Source organism: Azolla caroliniana, unplaced genomic scaffold (genome assembly GCF_043228905.1).
Source record: "Azolla caroliniana isolate FFs.n. ecotype wild unplaced genomic scaffold, voAzoCaro1.0.p SCAF_1, whole genome shotgun sequence".
NCBI classification, from domain to species: domain Eukaryota; kingdom Viridiplantae; phylum Streptophyta; class Polypodiopsida; order Salviniales; family Salviniaceae; genus Azolla; species Azolla caroliniana.
In genome coordinates, this window is record NW_028230436.1 from 27,017,391 (window position 1) to 27,041,226 (window position 23,836).

Below are 23,836 nucleotides of genomic sequence, written 5' to 3' on the forward strand. Positions count from 1 at the left end.
CAGTAACCAATCGCTGAGTTCTTGCAATCAAAGTAACATCATAATATATATATAATTTCAGGCTGTAAAGATCAAGTGGTGGTGGGGATCATTGAACAATATGGAAACCAGGGATTAAAGCAACATGGAAAATATATAATATTTCTGATATTTGAAAGATCAAGTACTTGATTCAGCAGAAAACTATATATTTAAAAGAGTTATTACTGAAATCACAAGAACATTTTCTCTAATTTAGGTTATAAATATATTTAAAAGAATAATTACTGAAATATCTAAGTCACCACATACATAGATATATATATTTATTCTTCGCTTTTGCTGGACATCATTCACTGTAAATCCAAACCACTCTTCTTCACCAATCTGATATTTCCTTTCTTGATGATTTTCACACATTAATCCCCTACCCTCAACGGCGAAGTCGTATCCGCTTTCCTGTTTGATAAATAGGTTCTTCAACCTGAAAAGATGGTTGTAATACACGGTGAATGATAGACGTTGAAAATATAATCAATTCAATATATAATAACCATTTTCATCAAATAAGGATGATTATATAATAGATTGAATATATTGTCATGTGACATGAATTTAGCAGGAAATCAGCTCTTGTTTTTTTTACCGTGCTGGCCTTTCTAAGCAACCCTTGATCTTGGCTATCCTGAAATTCAAATCCTTTGTTATCAAGATCGGGAGGTGAGCCAATAGGAGTATCTGACTTAAGATGACTCTCTCTGGACATAGTTCTCTGGCAATTATAAAACTCTCAACATAAGTATGCAATAAGATTGGGATGCAAAAAAGATAATGGAAGGACAAGATTAATAACATAAGCATGTAACGGCTTAATTGAAAAAAAGAAGACACTAAAGCACCACGACATACAGCTTTTGGAATTACAATACTAAACTACTTTATTTCAACATCCAGCTTTTGGGAGAAAATGTCTCTTAATATAAATACTATTTGCGTTAGAAAAATCTAACAGACAATATTGTAATATGTGTGTGTTTTACACTAAACGCTAAATTCTTCTAGAGGTATCTGCTAATCATAACAATGTTACACTTGAATTACAATACTAGACCACCTTATTCAACTTGGGAGTTGGAGAAGCTCTTTCTTCAGATAAATATGCATTATTCAGTGGCTTAGCTACACCGTGGCGTGTAAGATCTGAGCCAAATGAGTGTAATGCACCGCAAGTTGAACCATCAAACTCCTCTATTTAGATTAGCAATGTGTTGATATGAGATAGTATCAACAAAAATTAGTTGCTAAATAATGTGTTAGTATGTTAATTTTGAAACCCATTATACAACTTCTTCACCTGTTGCAAGTGAGGGAAACATAGCTGCTGTGCTCATCTATAATTATGTTCACAAGCTTCATTAAAAACTGAGATTGTCTGTCATATATATTCTTTAACAACATCAATGCGACTATTTGTTTATATACATATATATACCTCCATCTCAGATTTCTTAACTGGAGTACGCTTCTGTAGCCTTTTTAGTTGGTGTGCTGCATCCTGATTAACATCAGTAACTGATTTTTCTTGGACAGATTTTTCCACTAAATTGTTCGCTTTCTTCATGCACTAATTTCCACAATTTGACAAACCAATATAATCATACATCTGACTGTATAGAGCAGTTCACGAGATTACATCATGTGCAGTCTTCGCCAAATAAATACACTAACATATATTACTTTCCGTTTCACCTGACTAAATAGTCTGCTTGCATTTAATACCTCCTGTACTTCCTGGAACTTTCTCTGCGCTTGTTCAGAATGGATTACTCTGCGACCTTTAGATAGATTCATTCCAATTTTTTTTATTAGAAGTAATTCACAAACAACGGACTGATCTACACTTCCTTTGTAGAATTTCATTGTATAGAATGTCCACTGTATGTAGCATTGGTGATCATACCCATCTTCCTATTAATTGCAGTTCCTTCAACATAACCTTCGCTCGCCATTTTCTCAATCAATTTACGAGTTGACAAATGATTAACTCCGTCTCCCAGTTTTGTTTGCAATTGACTGACGGTTACATATTCCAACGGAAGAGCATAATACAAAGCCTATATTCCATCCCCAAGTTAACCAATAATGTAGCGAAAGGCACAATCTGTGCTTTTTGTAAGATTAATTATCTTTAAAAAACATTTTGTTGCTAAATTCAGGATCTATTACATCACCTTTAAATACATTGGATCTTCGTTCTTAACGTTTTCTTGATCAGTTTCAGCCTGATCTTTTTTGTTCTCAGCTGATCTATCCTTTTTTATAACTTCATAGCAGTCATCCTGAACGAACTGGTCTTGTATGATCAATACCAAGTACGTGATAGAAATACGTTTATTGTGGACATTGTTACCTGAGTTGAATCATTTATCTCATAGTTGTCATTGCGAAGATCGGTTAAAGAACCTTCTTTCACCATTCTACTAAGAAGTTCTAGTTGACACACCAAATTAACAAATCATGTGACCGAATTTATAGAAACACTATCATCATAGCCATGGAAATTTAATGAAGTTGTATCCTTCTGAGGAAGATTTTCAGGACGAGGTACCTTCCATTAGTTGCTGGAAAGAGGAAAAACATATAGACATCTCTTTTAATCAATTATTATAAGAAGTCTGACAATCTAGTTCTATTTTAATCTGATAATTTGATAAGAGAATATATACCACGGAAATATCTGGAAAATCTGCCATAAGATCTGTAATATGAAATATTGATGCTTTCCTAGAAAGTAACCATCCTTTAATTTGATCGTAATTACTCTCTTCATATTGCGCATCCTGTGTTATTTCTGAATTACAGCAATGCTTCGATCTCAATCAGAAACAAAACGCAAATGAAGGAAAAAGGAGGTTCACACGAAATTACTACCATCATCTTCTGTCGACTTATTATTGCAGCAAGGCTTATCTGTCAGATGAGATAAAAAAGTAACACGTGAGCATTTATAATTGTATAAAAAAGTTGTTTAGCAATATCTGCCGTTCATCCAAATTAACCTGCTTCATCTTCCATGTTGTCCTGCATTAATGTACGTGATAGGGATCAAATTCAAATCTGAAATGGGAGATTTCAAATCATAATAGAGAGACAGATGTTTAACATCATGGAGCTACCATCAAGAATTCTTAAGGGAATAAAAAATAACATAAAGAAGTCTTTCTGAAATAAGGATCAAACTACAATCAAATCAACAATAATTCCTAATACTTCAATCCAAAAATTAATTTTCAAATCTGTGAAATGCCGGACGTATAATAGCTGGGATATAACTGTAGAAATCAATAACTAAGAAAATAAAAAAATAGCAAGAAGTATTTCCAAAATGATACTACAATCAAAGAAATGAAGTATTGGTATGTGAGACTTACACAATCACAGGAAGACGTCTTCCTAAATGAGGATAAAACTCTTGAAATCAATAATAGCAAGAGCTAGTTTTCATGAATGAGAAGCTAATGACAATCATAGGAAGAAGTATTTCTAAATGAGGATGAAACTACAATCCATACAAAAGGAATAGCATTATCATTAAAGATAAAGATAGCAAATTAAGTTAATATTTACTTCTGGTAAATCTGCAGACTTCGCAGATGTGCTGAGACTAAGTTGATCTTCAGATGTGCCACTGCTTACTGGATCATCTTCTAGTAAGATATTACTGTTTTGCTCAACCTCATCTCCGCAGGAATCCAATGTGCTCTTTACCTATGCAATGTATATAATCACACTCAGTGAAGGTGAATTGATAAACACACCCACACATGCATTCTATAAGAGTAGGGATGATTAATCGATCAAACAAATTCATTGCATTTGCAAATTTGCCTTAAGGGAGAAAGCAATGTATTTGCTATTGACTTCGCCTGCTTTCATTTGGAATGGAGATTGGCGCCATGTCCTCTTCAGATCAAAAGTACAACATCTGAAGAAAGGCGGTTCATAATCTGATGGCTGCATTAAGTAGTCTTTACTTAGGTTAACGGCATAAATCCAATATTAACTTATGTACTGCAGTTTAATGACTTATTATGAAGAAACCATTAAGCCAAAGTTATATTCAATGTAGGTTAATTAACTACATAATGGAGTGGGACTTACTGTAACATGATCATAGTAATAAAGCTTCACAAGAATGGTCCGCTGAATAGGAGAGGAAAAACGAAATTGTAAGTTAAACAACAGATATAGTTTTCTGAGAAATTGGAAAAGTAACATAGCTTAACACAACAGAGAAAAAGTTCTCAAAAATTGCAACAGCAAACTAGTTTATACAACGAAAATAAAGTTCTCAGAGATTCCAAACAAGAGATTAATATCAATGTACCTCATCTGGAACTGCATCTAGGGTTTGCATAAGAGTAATAAGCGTCCTCATCATCTTACATGCAGATTTCCTGTAAAGATGATGAAAATTATTAAAAGCGTTTGAATTTGCGACCTAGCTAGATTAACCCGTACAATTTAATGACCGCGCTTCAAAGTACTTAATAATGGCAACTACCTCATATGTTCCTGGTCTGCCTCAGTTGGATCAGAACTAGTTTTCAAAACTCTCTTCGGACGTCCATTTTTAGAAACGTTCATAGAAACCACTTCTTCTGGTGTTCTGGAGTAATCGAAGGAGACTGGATAAATTCAAGATAAGAAAGTTGATGAGAACAGAAAGATTGGATATAGATGAAGAAGACATTTAAAAAAAGGTTTATAAATGTTACAGGAATATTCTTCGATCATAGGACCGCTTTCTCCTTCAATAAGACTGAAATTCATTGTCTTCAGATATTTCTTCCTCAAGGCATCATAAACACCTAGGATCGAAACTCCATACATAAGCGTTGATATGTCACAACTCAAATCAAATCAATTCTTTGTGGCAGTTAGGAGCCTTAATTACAATTTTCAATATTCTTGAGCTTGCCCAAAAAATAATGCGTAGCATTTCTAAGGATCGTTGCCTTAACAGCATCCTGATTACCTTTATCTATAAACTAATCGCCAATAAAAACAACGTTTTGGGACATTCTTTACAATTGTTACCTTTCTCCATCCAGTCAATCAGCCTTCTCGATTCAAGGTCCAAAGGCAGAAGCTTCTTGACCTTCATATTATCTACGTTTACGTTGAGATTTCATTAGATGCCATCATTGGCAGAAAAACTAATTAACAGCATCGTTATACATACATACATATAATATATATATATATATATATAGAGAGAGAGAGAGAGAGAGAGAGAGAGAGCTCGTGTCATCGTACTGAGAGAATGAACGCTCATGTCTCGAAAATATTCCTCAGGAAAGAGTCCTCGGATATAGCTGATATGAAAAATGGCTATGCGGAGAAGATTTCGTGTCTGTCATTGACAAATTATGAAAGAATTTGCGAAAACGTTAAAACAGCTTCTAATGGGAAACTTGGAAAGAATGAGGTCGGAGAGCTTTTAGAAACTGCCATTCAGGAGAGAAAAATTGGAATTTCAAACTCTTATCAAGTCAAAAACTGTGAAATTGAGTACACACGTTTTATAAAGCCAAGATGAAAAATTGGAAACCCTCGATTAATGGAAAACCTGAGAGGATGACATTGTCGTTACCAAGTACTAAGCTTATTGTAAAGAAAAGACTGAAATTTTGCAATGGAATTCTTGAAAATGACTCCATTAATTGAAAACATGAAAAGGATGAGAGCACAGCTCACAAGCACTGTTATTCACGATATTTTTTGGTAATTTTTTTGAAATAAAGTTTGGAAAATCTAATAGAAACCTTGATACGAATGAATTACGAGCTTTTTAAGAACTGATAATCGCATTATCTTAACTTATTTTTAAATAAAAAAGAAAAAAATATTTATTTTCTAATGTGAAACTGGAGAGGTATGAGAATGTATTTTACGAATGGTGTAACTTATTATAAAAACTTGAAAAGTATTAGCCACATCAAAGGTTATTGACTGTACTTGTTCACAATAATTAACTTATTTTAAAGAACATAATCAAAACTTTCCATTAATGGAAAATCTAAAAGGAGGAATCATGAGATTAGAACCTGTAATCAACCATATTTATTAACAAAAATTAAGTTATTGTGAAGAAAACATTAGAAACTTTCAATGCTAGAAATGAAATGTTGAGATCGAACTTACTAGCTGCAACGAATTATTTTCAGTAACCTTAACATCATCCTTGGGAGCTACCTGTGCGACTACCTGCAAAGACTCAAGAAATGTATGAATAAAGTTTAGCAAGCACAAAACGGAAGATTCGTAGATCAAGACAGGAAATTTTAACAGTATTCTTGATAGCTGAACATCAAAGGCAAAGCATATCACGTGACAGTATATAATCAAGACAGAAAGCCTTATCAATATTCTATAACTGAAGGTATGAGAAATCACAGGTCAAAGAAAACGTATTATTCATCAAAGGAAGAAAAAGTAAACAGAACTTCAAAGCTCAAGACAGGCAATTATGCATTAAGGCAGCGAATCTAAACATCATTACATAGCTGACCCCAATCAAAACATATACGATAAAACAATCATAATAGCATGCATTAACACAGAAAACCAAAACATTAGTCTGCAGTTGAACACAGGAGACGCAAGGAAGGTCAAACAAGCATATCAATGATGCATCAAGACACCAAAACTTGCACATTATTGTATACCTGAAAACAGGAGAACAAGCAAGAAGATCAAAGGAACTATATTACGCATGAAAAGGGAAAAACTAAAATAGCTTACCATCACAGAGAAACACAGAATATCAATTAAACAAGGAATGCGCTATGCATTGTGACAGAAAGAGGAACGAAACAAGCAATATACCATACATCATAGCAAAGAATCTACAGATTGTTTCATAGCTAATCCATAGAGAAGAAGATCGATTAACCGCAGGTAGGAAATAAATGGTCTTACCATCGTTGATGTTGTCCGAAATAATTAGTGTATATCGCGCGCACAGTCTTTTTTTTTGGAACGACCAGCTGCAAAATGCGATAATATTTATAGAGAAATGGTGAGTGTGAGTATGTGGTGTGTCTGTCCGGACAATGTTCAGCTTGACAAAGGAAAGGAACGAAAAGCTAAATGCATAGACACACACACACACAACAACAACAATATAGATAAATGAATACATACACAATATTAGACGAGAAAATATAGACTTGTCAAATACATATGTATTTGAATGGTAAATATAAGATGGGAAAACTATTCCAACTTGATGCATCTACTCACAAACATACCCCTACATGTGTCACGGGCCATGGTCATCCATAAAAAACACCTAACTTAAGTTTCCGGAATGCCATTGCATACCAATTTAACTTAATTAGCACAATTCCATTACATACCAATCTTCATCAAATTTTCTCTCCAAAGTTTCCTACGCACAAACTTAATTTAAATTTTATGCCTTTATTAATTATTTCTCATCAATGTACACCGGATTTGATTTTCCAACATATCTGACAAACCAAACACACCGAGCACAATATCCCTAGCAATAAGTTTAGATGAGGCTTGATCATCGATGAATTGGAGTCCTACATGCGACAACTACAAACATTGTGTACCTACAACTTTTAAGTGTGGTGTTTCACACATTCGATTTTCTAAACAAAAAAAGGATTGTTGCATGCACACAAGGTGATTCCAAATGTCGCCACCTTCCACGTGTACAAGTTCTTTTATCCACATAAAGAATCGTAATTGTATCGAAGTATGGATTTCAAAGTAAAAGACATTCAAGTCGATGTCAAATTTCAGTATAGATTTTTGTACTCACAAGATCCACTATATATGGATTATGGATTCACTAACCCAAACATATCCGTAGCTCTTCTTTCATATAACCTAGACATTACATTCTAGCATATCAATTGTAATAAATCTAGAATAAGAAGAACTCTAGCTTGTAGAAGCAAAGCATTTAGAATAATGGGGGTTGAACGTGAAATGTTCAACCCCCATTTCCTTCAAAAGTTACATGTAGCCCAATACGAAGCTTGTACTTCTGAAATGACATCATGAAAATCATGAATGTTAAACCACATATGCACTAGTATTTCTCCAAGTGTGTCCCACCACTACAAAAAGGGTGTTACTTTAGCCTTCATCCAATAATGGTCATTCTCTCCATTTCTTGAGTCAGTGAACCTCCACATAAGATGGAACTTTCACGTTCCTACTAGGATTTGTATATAACATTCTTAGCAAGTTATTTGTAAAATTTTATAAGTTACTAATGGAAGGAGTTTTTTATTTTGGAAAAAAAGAAAAAGAAAAAAGGGTGTTACTGAAGCAATACGAGGGAGTGCTAAAGAGAGAGTAAGTATTGGCAGGAAAAATTGGAGGGGGATATTCTGAGTCCTGACTAAACTGATTAGAAAACTAAAACGCTCTTTTTTTTTTTTTGTCGAAAGGCGTGGCCAGGAGGTGGGAAAAGCTGATTATGTCCGGACAAAAGGATCACTGAAAGTGTGAAACAGCCGAATCGAGTTGCCGCGCAAGGAGAAGAAATTGGAAGAAGATGGGAAGCTAGGTCACGACAGAAAGAACGACAGAGGCTCTCTATTGAATCATCCTTGTCTTACCACGTTTCCTTCCTCCCGTGATTCTCTCACAGGTAATGCTTAAAACACATAAACTCTGTGAGGGGTATTATACCTTCATCTTAAATCTCTTGATTATATTTATTCTCAAATACCTGAGTATCTGATTGTGTAAAGGGCAATAAACCTCCATCCTAAATTCTGGAAGAATTCCTCTTAATTTCATTTGAAAGGATCTTCTTTAACATATTTAATAAAAAAATTTATTCGAGGACAATTTGTTTTTCTAATTAGCCAACAGCCCTAGTGCATGAAATAATAGAAGAGAGTAAATAACACAAATGCATACAGGATTTAGCTGAAATTTTGTATGTTTCTATCAGATTTTTCTTGTTGTATAAGTGTTTTGAGCTGATGGTGGATATATATCCTATTGGGTTTTGCCTCCCTTTGTAGATATTTAAAACCAACAACTTTGGAAGAAAGAATTCATCTCCATATTATATAAACTAGTGCAATACACATTAGTTCTTTCAAAATGGCTACATGCAATGAGGAAATTAAGTCTAGATAGAAGTCACTAATTCATGATGATCAGTTTGTAACATTATGGGAAATAGTTAATCGTTCGTTACATCCTTATCTATCACAGCTCATTTTACCCCTCTCATTGGAAACACATTTTGATTGAATTAATTTATATATAATGCCACCTAGCTCTCTTTTTTTCTACTTATGTATGCCTGAATGTAATACCACATTTCTTTGGTTGCATAGTTGCTAGGCCTGCTATCCAAAACTTTTGTTTCATGGATGTCATTCTATGAAGGAATAGTCCGGTTCTTCATTCGCACTCTCTTGTAATCTTGCATTCCTAAAAATTGCAAATCATGAAGCATTCATTGGTTAGAATACACAAAAGGAGACACATTTTGGTTGCAACTACCATTAGTTGTTAATTACTTCACCAAATTTCCAATGTGCTACAATCATCAGGTAAATATGCAAAGGGAGACACAATTTTGTAGCAACTACTCCCAATGCTTACTTTTGCACAAAAACTCCAATCTGACACAATCTTCAGGATTGCCTAAATATTTGGAACTTTGATATGTTTATGTCAATCATAATTTTTGTGTTCACTTTTGATCTAAATTTATACTTTTTTTTGATTAATTGTACTTTAATTTGTGTTGTTCTGCCAGAGGATTGTTCCTAGCCTCTTACAACAATGAGGCAATGTGAAGGATGACTGGTTTCAACCACTACCTTGGTAGTTCTCATATTTAGGTTTTTTTTGCAATGTCTGAAGGGGATAATGATAATTAAACTGTCACGTACTACTCTATATGAATATTAGCTCAACACATGAGTAAACAATTTTATGTGAAATAGTAAACAGTACTTCTGCCCTTTCTGGGCTTCTTCTTCTGGAAGATTTTATCACCCAAGAGTTTCAATGAAAATTGCGATCCTTTTGCTTTTCAAAGAGTTGAACTGGTTTGATGGTAAGGTAAATTCATTGCAGTATTGTCGTCAAATTGTTTCTCATTAACGATCTTTTTGTGATCAGAAAGGATACATTAGATTGGGGGGTATACATTACACATCAGATGTATAGCCTCTTGTTAAGATGGCTCAACAACAAAAAGAAGCACACAGCTAAATTTTCATCTTGAAAGAATAGGCTTTACAAATCACTTTTTCAAACGAGGCTTCTCAAAACAATCAATGGTGTCCCCTATTGATTTAGAGAGACAATGCTAATAAAAGTTATGATGTATGGGTATTCTTTGTTATTTTTAAAGACAAATCTAGGTGTTGCAAACAAGAAGCAAATTTCATATTATGCAGTAAACGTCAGCTAAAAAGAGTTATGTAGTGTATACCTATAACAAGACAATACAGGTATATCTAAAAGGAGCTATATAGTATATAGCTATAATGGTTGGCGAGGTTGCACTCTGACTTGCAATCCGTCCTTGATGTAGAGAGTAGGGCAAAGCTTCGGGACAATTTTTTCCTGGCCAGGAAGGCATACCACACTGTACCGGAGGAGAATGGTGGACACTACCACTTTCATTAGAGTAAATGCCATATCTTTCCCTAGACAAGTGCGAGGACCAGCGTTAAATGCAGTGTATTGGAACGGTGATATATTCGAAGCTAGTCTGTAACTATTCTCAGAATTGTACACTAGCCACCGCTCTGGCTTGAATAAGAGACAATCCTTTCCCCAGATGCTCTCCATTCTCCCCATGGAATAGATGCTATAGATGAATTGCTGTCCTTTTCTCACTTGATTGCCGTCCGGAAGGACATCATCGCTCATAACATATTTATAGTCTGTTGGGACTGAAGGATAGAGGCGGAGCGACTCTAAGAGTGCTGCTTGGAGGTACACCATTTGGTTGAGCTTTTCTCGTGTGTGGAGAATCTCGTGCTCAGCTGGCAGCTCACCATTGGTTGGAAGCAGGACATGGCGAGCCTCTTGAACTAGCTTCTCTTCCACCTTGGGATGAGCGGCCAACAACCAGAAGAACCAGGCTAGTGCTAGAGCCGATGTATCCCTACCAGCCAAGAGTATGTTGATGATCACATCTTTAAGGAACTTATCGTCGTGAGCTTTTAAGGTGCCCCCATTACCTTTCTCCATTCTTAAGAAGCAAGTCAAGAGGTCTGAAGCCATGTCGGGATTGGATGTGAAGGCTTTCCGGCGGTCATCCACGACCTCTTGCACATATGCATCTATCTCATGAAGAGCATCGGACAGGTTCTTCTCCCACCCGATGCCGAGGCAGCGCAAGACCTTCCAGCTCATCATGGGCGTCGAGAAGCGGAAAGAAGTGCATTCTAGTGCCGTCTCAAAGGCGGCAGCAAAGGGAACTTTAGGTAGGTCAGGGCTTAGGCATCTTGTATCGATACCAAAAGCAACAATCGAGATTGTGTCAAATGTGAAACGGAGCATAAGATCTTGGAAATCAACTGTGGAAGACGAACCTGAATTGTGGCGGAGGATAGGGAGGAGCTTTCTAGAGGCAGCAGAGAAGATGGTGGCATCAGCAAAATCTCGGCAAGAGCGTGAGTTAAGGTGTAGGCTAGCGGTTTTCCTTTGGAGTCGCCAGAGGTCGTGGTCGGCATTGAAGATCCCATCCCCGAGGAGGTCATGAAAGATGGCAGTGAAGTCGGGGCCTTTAGGGTAGTTTGCAAAGTTATACCGGAGAACATGCTCAATGTTGCGTGGGTCAGCTGTCACCAGACTATCTTGGCGACGGCTCCCACCCACGAGCCACAACCATGGACCAATGAACTGAAAAGTTCCGCCATTTGCTATGAGGATCGATGTCATCCAGTCATAGTACTGTGGGCCTAGATTCATGATCAAGGCCGGGAGCATCCCGATCAATGGCCAGTTAGTAGGGTTTTTCATTGCCCCCCTCTTATGCAATTGCTTCTGCGATGTCAGCAATGCTTGTGACATCACCGGCCACTGCCATGTCAGCACTAGTCGCCACATCAGCGGCCAGTGCTGGCGCCACATCAGTGCCATCCACGTGCCAGCACCACCCATTATTAGCCACATCGCTGGCAGACTCCATTCCTCGTTAAACAAATAAAACCCCATTTTCTTTTTGTTTTCTGTATCTTCCTGGAGTGCACTTCTCGACTTCGTTTTTGGCCTAACAAGCCACAAGACTGAAATTTGCAGCTAATTCATCCCCAAACTTGCCAGCAAGTTGAACCATTGACATGTGGATGGTGTAATAATAACTCAACCTGCTGATTAGTTGCTGAAATAGTTTACTGTTGCAACTAATTGTGGCTGCAATACAAAGCACATCTGCAGCATGTGGGTTTGTTTTTGTGTGTATTGGGGGGGGGGGGGGGGGTAAATTCTACAGGCTAAAATGCTAACTATGTTGGATAGGCATTAAGAATCTCATTTGTGAAAGGTTTAAGCTGTGTTGGCAGATGATGAAATTCCAAGATGGATTATAAACGGATCCTTAATTCCGACAAGCTTGCCCTAGAAAGAATTTCATCTACAGGAAAGCTGATAGTTTGTTTTTTCACTTTCAGTGTTTGGCAATTTGGAACTATACGACGTTTGAAAACTCCTCAAGAAATTGCCACTTAAAAAGGGTGTCTGGAATGAGATGATGGGATAGTGGAAAAATATGCTCTTTGGAGGGGGGGGGGGGGGGGGGGGAGGCCTTTTCATTTATGAGGGTTTGCTCACCTTCTGGAGAAGTAAAAGCTGGAGGGTTCCTACTTTTTGTCTATGCATTTAGTTTCTCTCTACCCATTGCAAAACTCCCCCCACCTTCTAATAAAAATACCTCCTTGTATGTTTGGGCCACATCATTCACTTCTCTGCACCAACCTAATGCTGAACTGAAGTCCCAAGCTTCATGATGTTAGACCTTGCTTTCTTTTTTAACATCTATTATGTTTGCATGCATCTAAGGTTTTTATCCTCTACCCAACCATACTCTCCCCCCCCCCCCCCCACCCTTAACCCTAACCCTAACCCTACCCCACCCCACCCCAACTCCTTCCTACCACATTGATGGTTTGTTCCTTGAGGTTGTTGCACCATGGGTAAGAGAGAAAGGTATGGGATGTAATGCTTTGGGAGTAGATCACCAAACATTTCTCATTTTGGTTTCTCTCGTCTTGTTGGTCAAATAATGCATGTTGTTCTCTGATGTGCTTGTAAAAAAAAGCAATGTGTCGAATTCACCATAATTTATTCTATTAAGGTTTGCAAGTCCATTTTATTCGAGAAAAGGAACCTTGGTCCTCATCTCCTTTTCCTAGAAGGCTTTACACTACCTTCTTGTTGTGTTTCTATCAACATCGAGCTTTCCTTTTGTGTATTCATTAACATTAACATATTCACTTTAAATCAATACTGTGCAAACAACTATATCATAAATGGAATGTAAGTATTTGGTGGCACGAGTTCTTTATAGTGGTTTATATTCATACACAATTCCATGTATGAGGTCAATATGAATACAACCACAACTATGAATGGCTACAAGTCACATGGCTTTGTTGTAGGATATATTAAGAAATAGAAATGGAAGGTGGACACGATTAGAACGAAAATTTGGACATAAAGGTCAGATTTACTTTGCTAGAATGTGGTTCTAGGCAAAAAGAACATGAAAGGTTAAATCAGAAGGGGAGCACATTTTATGCTTTTTGTTATGCATTATTTTGGGTAATTTATCCCTACTATTCATACTCATAGTAACAACATAAAACAAGGACTTCTATGTAGTTGATACATACATACTCAAGATTCAACATTCATACGTGTTATGTGTTCAATATTTCATAATGCATAATTTCAAATAGGTAGGTTGGGCCAACAAGAAAGGGAGCTTTTGGCAAGTACTACAAATGCATACCTACTACATTATAAAGTTATGTTTGAATAGAAATGTTATTTGTTCTACTGTAATGTGTAACTAGGAATTACGAAAGGGGATTTTTAATGTAAAATATTTAAAATGCATACATACCACACTCATTTTCAATTTATCTTTGCTTTCAAAATGAGGAGAATCATCATGCTCCTCCCAAATATATCATTGGTAATTGCACACGACCCCCTCTACTACCAAAATGTCATATTATATATATGAATTCCATAGACTTGGATAATAATTAATGCACATTTTACCTATAACATTAATTTCAAGAAAATCCACTTTTCATAGTAGATTGCATGAGTAATGACATAGAAGTAGACAAACAACATCCTCCGAGTAGCCTCCATATGCCAATATCTACAATATTAACATTATACAAGCAATGGTTCGTAGTAGACCGAAGTTGCAAAAGTTGTTATATATTTCTTTTTTGAACTTGTCTTTTTTTCATAGTACTCTGAGCTCATACCTAACTTAAGCCAATAAAGTTGATGGATACTTGAACAATGTCATTATATGTAACACTTCCGCACCATTGGCCATTTTATGTAACAGTTATGCACCGTGCAATGGATGGGAAGAAGATACAAACTATAAAGAGAGGAAAATGACACTTGCTTTCCAACTCATGCAGTTAATTTGCACCAAAACTAGGTTTTTTTCTAAAATTACTTAACAATGTGGTGGTGTTCTCACCATCCTGTGATGCCTAGGTTATACTTTGGCAAAAGCTTTCAATTCATGAAAATCATATTTGTTGAAAAATGGTTATGTTACCAATATCCATTTTCTCAAGTGTTACTGTGTTAGTAATATTTTATTTTGGCTCCCAATACATCTTACAATTGTTACTTGATCAATATACAATCACTCCCTTGGCCATAGATCCTCATCTTCATCATGGGAAGTTCACTATATGAAATATTTTCAACTTCATGTTAATCGTGAAAATATCAATGTGGGACAATTTACACTTCTCATAGTCATAGATCAAGAAACATGAATGGAAGGATTGCAATTCTTGTCTTACGTGAACCAACACCAAATATGATGACCCAACTATTATTAGCAATTCCAATTTGGGAGAAGACTTTATTGTCATTGAAAGCTTCATAGGTCCCCGTCGTATATGTTTAGAGCATACTGGAGTTTCATAAATTTTAGGGTCTTCCTTTCTTAGAGGAGTATGGGTTGTACCGAAATGCTCATGAAATTGGCATGCTACCAAATGCTTATGCACAACTTCATTCTACATTGAAATGAATCGATTTCTTTTGTTTAGTTTTCATGGATCTTTTATTCTAAGGTTGATACAAATAAAAACACTATTCAATGAATTTAATTACAAACTTAAACATGCATTTCCTTACTAAAAAACTTAAACCAAATGGTTGAGAACTTAAATTAGTCATCGTTTGATGGAATGAAAAATATTGTTGCCAAGGAAAAGTTTAGATAGGTAGCGCATGTGTACTCTTAGCCAAAATGCATTTGAACCTATAAAAGTAGAAACCAAGTATTGATAAGGGGATTGATGCATTTTGTACGTAAGAGCAAGGACATTGCTAATTGATTCGCAACCTCCACAATAACACCACCTACCATGAGCTATGGATTTTTTGATTGATGACATATATACTAAGTCTCACTTTCACATTGTGCAAAGTGAAATATTTTTGTGGAGGTAAGAGAGAGAGAGAGAGATCTTTGAAAGTTGAAGGGAGTATTAATGTGACAATTTTCTTTATTGGAGGAAGTGGAAATTCTTTCTGCAGTAGAGTGTCCGTCTTGCCTATTAGCAATTCAACATGTTCCACTACCCATGTAGTGTAGTGTTTGTCACACACACTTATTAATATAATTGTGTGTTTTTACTGAGAGAGAGAGAGAGAGAGAGAGAGAGAGAGAGATGTCTACTAAGACCAAATTTGGCACATGAGCCAATTGGTTACAATAATGGGATGTGTACACAATCATTGAAAAATAAAAATAAACTAAACTTGGATAAAAGAGTTTAGTGTGGTTACTGGTACAAAAGATGTTATGGTGTAACATATTCTATAAACGAAACAACTATGTGTTGGGACTAGTTTCATTTCCATCCAAATCTCTCGAAAAGGAGGAAGTCAAAGGGTTTCAATGTGGGTGTGACATGTGGTCCTAATGTAAATGGTATCCTGACCATAGCTTCTAGGCGATGTAACTCACGGTCCCTTATCTTCTTAATTGTTTCTGGACAACGAGTGAATTTGAGACCCCATATTCGAGGGTGTTACATGTTTGGTGAATATTAGAAAGGTTAAGGTTAACATTTTGTAGCTTATTCTCTTTATATCATTTTAGCTCTTTATATCCGGGGTATCCAATTGTCAACATCAATACGGCATAGGGCCAACCAAAAGTAGTTGATCATATGGATAACTTTAGAGCACATCCAATTAGATAATCAATTGTGCTTTAACCTCCTCCATAGAAAGAGAGAGAAACAAAAAAGGATATCTCAATTCTAGCATTTCCTTTTCATGTATGGCTTAAGGTGGTCTGATCAATTGTGGTCTCTATGGTATCTTAATATCTTTGTTACCATAGTCCAAGAAAGCTCTTGAAATGGTATCACACTGAATGCAAATATTATTTGTCATGGTTGGCATGGGATCATGTTTGTACATCGATATTGAATTTATATGAGCATATGTTAGCTTGTCCATACACTTTCCTTCAATTTATGTTTGAGGGCCTACAACTTTGGAAATGGTGGCATACTTTATAGAGAAGGCCGAAATTCATCTTGGAAACACAACAATTGAAGTTACTTGGTGGAATGTCATGAAATCCAAAAGGGATGTCAAATGTTCAAGGAATGTAATAGTTAATAATTTGTTGACATCTCAACAAAGCATGTTAGATTTTGTGCAATAGAATTCTACACAAGAAAAGGGATGTGTCAATTCATTACAACTGGAGGTTTTGGTGACTTCAAGATTGTTGCTAGATTGTGTTGGTAACAATTAAGGATACTATGTCAGTGTCACAAAGAATATTAATGGCCTTTTGAAGTGCAAGATCAACCATTCATATTCCAAGGACTAAATTCTTTGTTTGGAATAAGTTGCATGAATGATTTGTTATCATCTTATGGGTCAATTCATGATTATAATATCAACAGAAGATGCTTATTACAAGTTGATTGACAACCATTACCTAGTGGTTTCATGTGATCCAGACAGGTTGGTGTTCTCAATTGACAATGCAAGATAAGGTATTCATTTGGAGGGTTATGGTTGGAGTGTTACCATTGAGGAATATCTGTTTCTTTTGTTCAATGGAATGACATCTTTTATACACAATGGCTAGAATGGTTTCAAGGTATATCAATTTAGTGTGGATGTCTTTAATTGGAGTGAGATTATCTTCACCAAATTCAGTCTTTAATTGGAGTGAATGGATTCACAAGTGGGGTTGAGGAAATTTGTTGTACAGTTTAAAGGACTTCTTTTGTGGCAATTGAATATACTAGAGAATACACGAAATCTCAATCATGAGAGAGAACTCTACAAGGTCACATATCTATCATCACATTGCACATTTGAATTGGTTTATATTGTTGGATTGAGTTTTCAAAACTACAATGCAAAGTGGGATCCAGTAAATTAAGGGGCAAAAAAGAGGTGTCACCATTGAGCCGTGAACTCAAGGACTCCAAGTTGTTTTGTTGTTGTGGGCAAGAGAAAGACTATCAGTATTTCACAAACAAATGATCTATACAAAAGAAACATAATAACTGAAAAAGAGTGGCAAATGAGAATAACTATTGTCTTAAATGTGTAAGACAATATTCATATAACTTCATATAGTTATCCTAGGTTGCTTCAAACAGATTACCTACTAAATAACTTCATATAGTTATCCTCAGTCGTCAACATAATGGGGTCTAATAATGGCCTTTCTATTAGGCTCCTTTGATAACCAATTGACACACTTCAGATTATTATACATGTAGTAATGAAGAAGTGCTTACGCATATGGTGTATCAGATTATGTAGCAATGCACAGCAGCTCCACAAATATGTTTACTTTTTTCTTCGTTGTTGCATAGTCCCAACTAATAAAGCACTTTCCATATATTTTGTTTCTGAAGTTCTACTTAATCTTTTTGTCTGTAACCTACTAACAAGAGTTTTAACTTGTCATAGCAACTATTAAACTAGGTAACACAAGATCCAAGAAGTTTAATTGCATCTAAACCATGTGGCAGTTCATAGTGGCTCAACAGTCCTAAAACTCCATAAACTTCATGCATTAAATTTTCACTGTGGTATTAAGACATAGATACTATACCAAAACTGGACGATGCATAGATGAATGTTTGAACGTACATGATGCAGAAACTTATATTCCTCGAAACATTCCTCAAACTGACATGAAAGAACTCAATCAGTCCAGACGTTTCGCCTTTAGTTTCAGTATTTCCCCAAACATCAAAAGCTAAGTGATACCCACATTGTCTGGCTATAATCATCTACAAGAGTTTTGCCATCATCTTTCCGCAATACCAATTATATGAAGCTAACGTTATTGTCCAATTGAGGCAGAAAAAATGCAGTCAATACTACATAACACAAAAATTGATTTAGGAGGTTCAACCGACTATATATTTTGCACGTTTGAGGATATAATACAAGTGTCTAGTCAGAATTTTGATCACATCTAGAATACAGAAACTAATCCCAAATTCATGCTAATGCTAGAATAGTGTAACCTTTAACACGAGAGCAAAAACTTGTCACAAGCAGGCATTTTCCGTCCATTCTATACATAGGAAAAACTTCAGTGGGGATAAATATAATAGTAAATAATAGTAGTAATTGTAGTAATAGTAGCAACAGTAGTAAAAGGAGTAAGAAAGTAATACACACAATCAAGAGGTTTATTGCAATGTTTTACATTATGTACATGGCCTTACCTCCATTCCCATCTCCATGTTGCTCACAATACAAGCAAGGTAATGGAATAGTCTGGGGTTTATAATATTCGTAATTGTAGTAATAGTAGCAACAGTAGTAAAAGTAGTAAGAAAGTAATACACATGTTCAAGAGGTTTATGGCAATGTTTTACATTATGTACATGGCATTACCTCCATTCCCATCTCCATGTTGTTGCTCACATACAAGCAAGGTAATGGAATAGCTTGGGGTTTATTATCACTCGAACCTGCAAATCTTAATAAAATGCAAGTAAAAAGTGACTAGATCTCAGGGAGATCTTAACCCTGGAAAGAAAAAAATAGAAAGGTAATGAAATCTTTTTAAGTATTGAATTTCTCATATGAACCGTACGTTGAGACTCCTATATCACGAAAGACTATTTCATGAATGCATATCATACATTTGTTTAATCAAACTACACTATGCTATAACCTAACTAATCTGAGTAAGGTTAAGATTTTTCTATACGCAACTATAATGGAATCAGACCCATATGCGTCATAATCAAATGGAATTCGCAATCGCTCGTACAACATCAAACTAAACTAAACAGTGACCTCAGTAGCAAGTTCAAACTATTCATTGCTACAACGGAATCAGTCTAGTGTCTCTGTCAACAAAGCAAAGTACAGATTCCACTACGAAAAAACACACGGGGAAAAAACTATGAAGGTATTTTCCTAAAGAATTGGGCTAGCCCTTAAAGCATATTGGCTTTCACTAAATCCAACTCTTGCAAGAAAAAAGCTTGCAATCAGCAATCTAGCGCACTTCTAGAAACAACCATGCCAGTAAATCTTTTCTGTCCATATGAGATCATTCTGACACAATCTAAGAAAAGTAGCCAACAATATAAGAGCTATATCCATATTGCTCCAAGTGTGCCAATTCTCCTACCTTTCCTTATCTCTCTAGAATTATCACCTGCCATACGGATGGTATCTCCCACTACTATAGCCACGGCCACTACCACCATAACCACCACCACTTCCCCCAACACCACCACCACCATAAACATTACCATAACCAGATCCAGAACCACCATAGCCAGCATAATTGTAGCCCATGCCACCATAACCATCATCAACATCGCCACCAAATCCATAGAAACCTCCATAGCCACTACCACCATAACCATATGCGGCTCCATATGCATAGCCTCCTCCATGTCTTCCATCACCCCTGTATGGTCCACCTCCATAATATGGAGCGGCAGCAGCACCACCCCCACCAGCACCACCATAACCACCATAAAACCCAACATTTCCATCATAACTAGAACCTCCTCTTCCCCTCCGAGGACCACCCCTGTCATGACTTGGTGGAGCTTCATCTCCTCTCTTTGGTTCTGCTTTCTTAATTTCAACCTGTCACAGTTTGAAGAAACAGTTTCATCTCCTCCTCAAACTGTTGGATAGAAACGATGAACATCACTGGTTTGTTAAAGTACATTCTCTCACCTGTTTACCATCAATTTCATGCATTTTCCCGTGACTCAACAGATCCTCAACTGACTGTTCACTCTCAAAGGTTACAAAGCCAAACCCACGAGATCTTCCAGTGCTATGATCTTGCATTATTTGGCATTCAGCAATCTTTCCAAATTTCTCGAAGAAACTTTTAAATTCCTCTGCATTACAAAGAATTCATGAATCTTTAACATAGTACAAACGTTATTTTTATTCTTAAAACAATAATAAGAAATCCCCCTTATCACATGGATTATGAACATACAAGATAAAAGGATAGGTAACATTTAACTCTTACCTTCAGTTGTGGAGGTCTTGAGTCCTCCTACAAAAACTTTCTTGGTCTTTGGCCCTCTAGTTGATGTAGGGGTCACTTCCCGTGGTACTGTTCGCTTTGCTTCAACCTAAAAGGAGAAAAATACTTATTATTAACATCAATAAAATGAATTCACTCAATTAGTGACCCAAATCTTCAGCATACCATTTTGCCATCCAGAATGTGAGTGTCTTTCAGAGCAATATCAACAATTGACGGATCAGCAAATGTGACAAAACCAAAGCCTCTAGGATGACCAGTGCTTCGATTTTTCATGATGACAGAATCTATGATCTCTCCATACTTCTTGAAATGACGAGTAAGCATTTCTGGCAAAGGGATGTGACGATATAAGTGAGGAAAGCTCACGAGGAGCACAAAAAGAAAAATAATTGCAAAGCGACAGAATGAAGTACATACCTGTAGTTGTATCCCTTGTCAATCCACCAATAAAAATTTTGCCCCTGAATACAAGAAAACGAAGTTTTTATGTGGCAGACAAGATTCGTAACTGACCAATCTTGCAATGGCAAGTGCACAATGTTATTCCAAGAAACACCTCAAGGAGCTGAAACTCCAATTAGAACCATAGTGTATGCCATTATACCCTCTCACAGATGTCAGGAATACAAAGCAAGCAAAGTATTTTACTTCGGGTATAGCCATAAAACATAACACAGAGAAGGAGAATATTGAAAATGTTAAAAGTTCGGATTTCAAAGAGGTTTAGAAATGATAGAATCTAGGATTTCAAAGAAGACAAAAAATTATGAACGATGGCCCGTCACTTTCTTCAACCAAGTTAACATTTCAAAGGGAATTGAAAGCAGTAATATTTTGGATTAACATTCCTTTAATTAAAGGGCAATAAATGATTAATGACTGCCATTACTTTCTTCAACCAAGTTAATGTTTGAAAGGGTAAGGAAAGCAGTGAGGTTTTATGTTAGCATTTCGTTTATTAAAGAGCGATAAGAATATGTTTTCAAAGATCATTGAGAATCATAAATGACTGAGTCAGTTCCCAAAGAGCACTTTGGATAATAAATTATTTGGTGAGTTCTCAAGGTGGATTACAAACAATAAAGCTTGGAGTTTGTGAGCGGTTTTGAACTGAGAACAATGATAAAACTTATGAATAACAATAGCAAAAACTTGCAATGAAGATTAGAAACACGCACCATTGGTAAAAATTTAAGGGTAAGGGGTTATGAGGAGAAGTAAAGATATAGATTAGGTTTGAAGGAGGAGTAGAACCGAAAAGGAGAGAACTTACCCTGAGCTGTTGCTCCCTTCCGTAAAATCCTTCCTCGCAGCATATATCTGGGCCTCGTTCTCACCTCCTTTAGAAACGCCTTCACCATTCTGCATCGTAGTATCTTGATCTGCACTATTTTCTTTTGAGTTTTCTACATTTTCCTTCTTTTCCTTCTCTACTTGTGCATCGTTATCAACATCCTCTCCTTCAACCTCTACTACATCTTCCTCCTCCTCCTCCTCTTCTTCTTCTTCTTCTCCTTCTTCTTCTCCTTCTCCTTCTCCTTCTCCTTCGTGTGCTGTTACATCCTCTTCTCCCTCGAAACGTAGTTCATCTCCTTCCTCGGCAAGACCTAAAACTTCTTCTTCCTCCTCTTCAAGTCCTAAATCTTCTCTTTCGAGGCCTAAATCGTCTCTTTCAAGACCAAGATCGTCTCCTTCGAGGCCCAAATCGTCTTGATCAAGACCAACACCTTCCTCATTGGCAGATTCAGAAGCAATGGCTTGTCCCGTAGCTGTTTGTGCTGCTTCCTTTTCTATTACATCTGCTGAATCGCTGGATATTGGATAGGAAAGTGGAGGATCAGAAGCAGAAGTTTCTCTTACCTCATCTGCTTCTTCTTCATATGTGTCTTTCATGCGATTATCTTCATCTTCTTGGGCCAGCGAAGGAGGGGTGTGCTCCTGTTTCTGCAAAGAAGCCTCTTGTTCTTTCTTGGCTTTCTTGGCAGCAGGGGAGGAGGTCTTCTTTCCCTTTCGAGCAGGTGCCATGGAAGATCAAGCTTTTCCTCCTTCTCTTCCTCTTTCTCTCTCTCTCTCTCTCTGTCAATCACTCTATGTCGGCCGGTCGGTCGGTCGCAGAAGATGAAGAATTGCAGGGAAACGACAGTCTTTCCTAACGGACGGACAGACAGAGACAGACCGCAGAAGCAGAAGCAGACGCAGAAGAAGCAGAAGAAACCCTAAAATCTGATGGCTTTTTGCATTTTCTTAACACTGTCTGTTTTATTTATTTACTTACATTTCTTTTTAGGTTTATTTAGTTTTATGTCCATACTATATGTACATACATATATGTATTTCTTAAAACCTTTTATATACATACTCCATAGTGTACTAAATCATCAGTCATTCTTCATGTTTTTCCTTTAACATTTTCTGTTTTCATTGTCATGATCATATCAGTTTTTTCTTCATGGTTTTTTCCTTCACGTTTTTTTGTTTTCGCGTTATGATCATATAAGTTTTATAATAACTCTTTGAATGGGGGGGGGCCAACCGAAGTTTACTCTCGATGAATGATGATTGATGATCATGATGATGAGCAATTGGGTCACAGGAAATTATTCATCACTGCATTCCAGATGCCGCAATAGATCACACATAAGTTATGTCAACCATACAACATTCTCTTTTTGCATTTGTATGTATGTATGGTATGTATGCAGCACCTAATGCCTACCATACATACAAAGTGTTCTCTTTTTGCTCGGGTAAATCTACTTTTTTCCTACCATTGCAAGAGATCGTGCCATCATTACTTTCTCTCGTTTAGCTCCACAACTCTCTCGACTCTAGACATTCTTTGACTCTCTCTCTCTCTCTCTCTCTCTCTCTCTCTCTCTCGGTGCATGAAGCATTTATATAGCCGATTTCTATACGGAGTGCTATCATCCCTATGAGTCCTCTCACATAGATCTTGAACCATTCCATACACACATTGGGTTGATGGACTTCACTGCTAACAACCTTGACACCATG

The 23,836-nt window shown here is 36.5% G+C and overlaps 2 protein-coding genes, 2 long non-coding RNA genes and 1 pseudogene across 4 annotated transcripts; 2 read left to right on the forward strand and 3 right to left on the reverse strand.

Annotated features, from left to right (window-relative positions):
* Positions 1–180: 180 nt before the first annotated feature.
* Positions 181–7,063, reverse strand: ASY1 (DNA-binding HORMA family protein). Its single transcript, XM_087337274.1, has 23 exons — positions 6,964–7,063; positions 6,187–6,249; positions 5,299–5,395; positions 5,080–5,151; positions 4,758–4,850; positions 4,544–4,667; positions 4,367–4,436; positions 4,141–4,182; positions 3,868–3,993; positions 3,607–3,747; positions 3,039–3,060; positions 2,911–2,949; positions 2,706–2,830; positions 2,581–2,600; positions 2,390–2,486; positions 2,211–2,318; positions 1,940–2,093; positions 1,729–1,814; positions 1,472–1,603; positions 1,334–1,370; positions 1,094–1,227; positions 626–751; positions 181–463 (listed from the first exon to the last, which is right to left on the reverse strand). Exons 1-23 carry the CDS (start codon positions 6,964–6,966, stop codon positions 413–415), a joined length of 1,962 nt encoding a protein of 653 aa, XP_087193400.1. The 5' UTR covers positions 6,967–7,063; the 3' UTR covers positions 181–412.
* A 1,413-nt stretch (positions 7,064–8,476) lies between these two features.
* On the forward strand, positions 8,477–10,023 carry LOC147869354 (uncharacterized). The gene is made up of 2 exons (XR_015530600.1): positions 8,477–8,677; positions 9,809–10,023. It is a non-coding gene; the product is annotated as an uncharacterized LOC147869354 (long non-coding RNA).
* A 236-nt stretch (positions 10,024–10,259) lies between these two features.
* Positions 10,260–12,705, reverse strand: LOC147869355 (cytochrome P450 86B1 pseudogene; annotated as a pseudogene).
* Positions 12,706–18,796: 6,091 nt separating this feature from the next.
* Positions 18,797–19,315, forward strand: LOC147869356 (uncharacterized). Its single transcript, XR_015530602.1, has 2 exons — positions 18,797–18,932; positions 19,106–19,315. It is a non-coding gene; the product is annotated as an uncharacterized LOC147869356 (long non-coding RNA).
* A 193-nt stretch (positions 19,316–19,508) lies between these two features.
* LOC147869357 (uncharacterized) lies at positions 19,509–22,965 on the reverse strand. The gene is made up of 6 exons (XM_087328472.1): positions 22,095–22,965; positions 21,239–21,282; positions 20,984–21,147; positions 20,801–20,906; positions 20,494–20,663; positions 19,509–20,400 (listed from the first exon to the last, which is right to left on the reverse strand). Exons 1-6 carry the CDS (start codon positions 22,844–22,846, stop codon positions 19,954–19,956), a joined length of 1,683 nt encoding a protein of 560 aa, XP_087184598.1. The 5' UTR covers positions 22,847–22,965; the 3' UTR covers positions 19,509–19,953.
* Between the last annotated feature and the right edge of the window lie 871 nt (positions 22,966–23,836).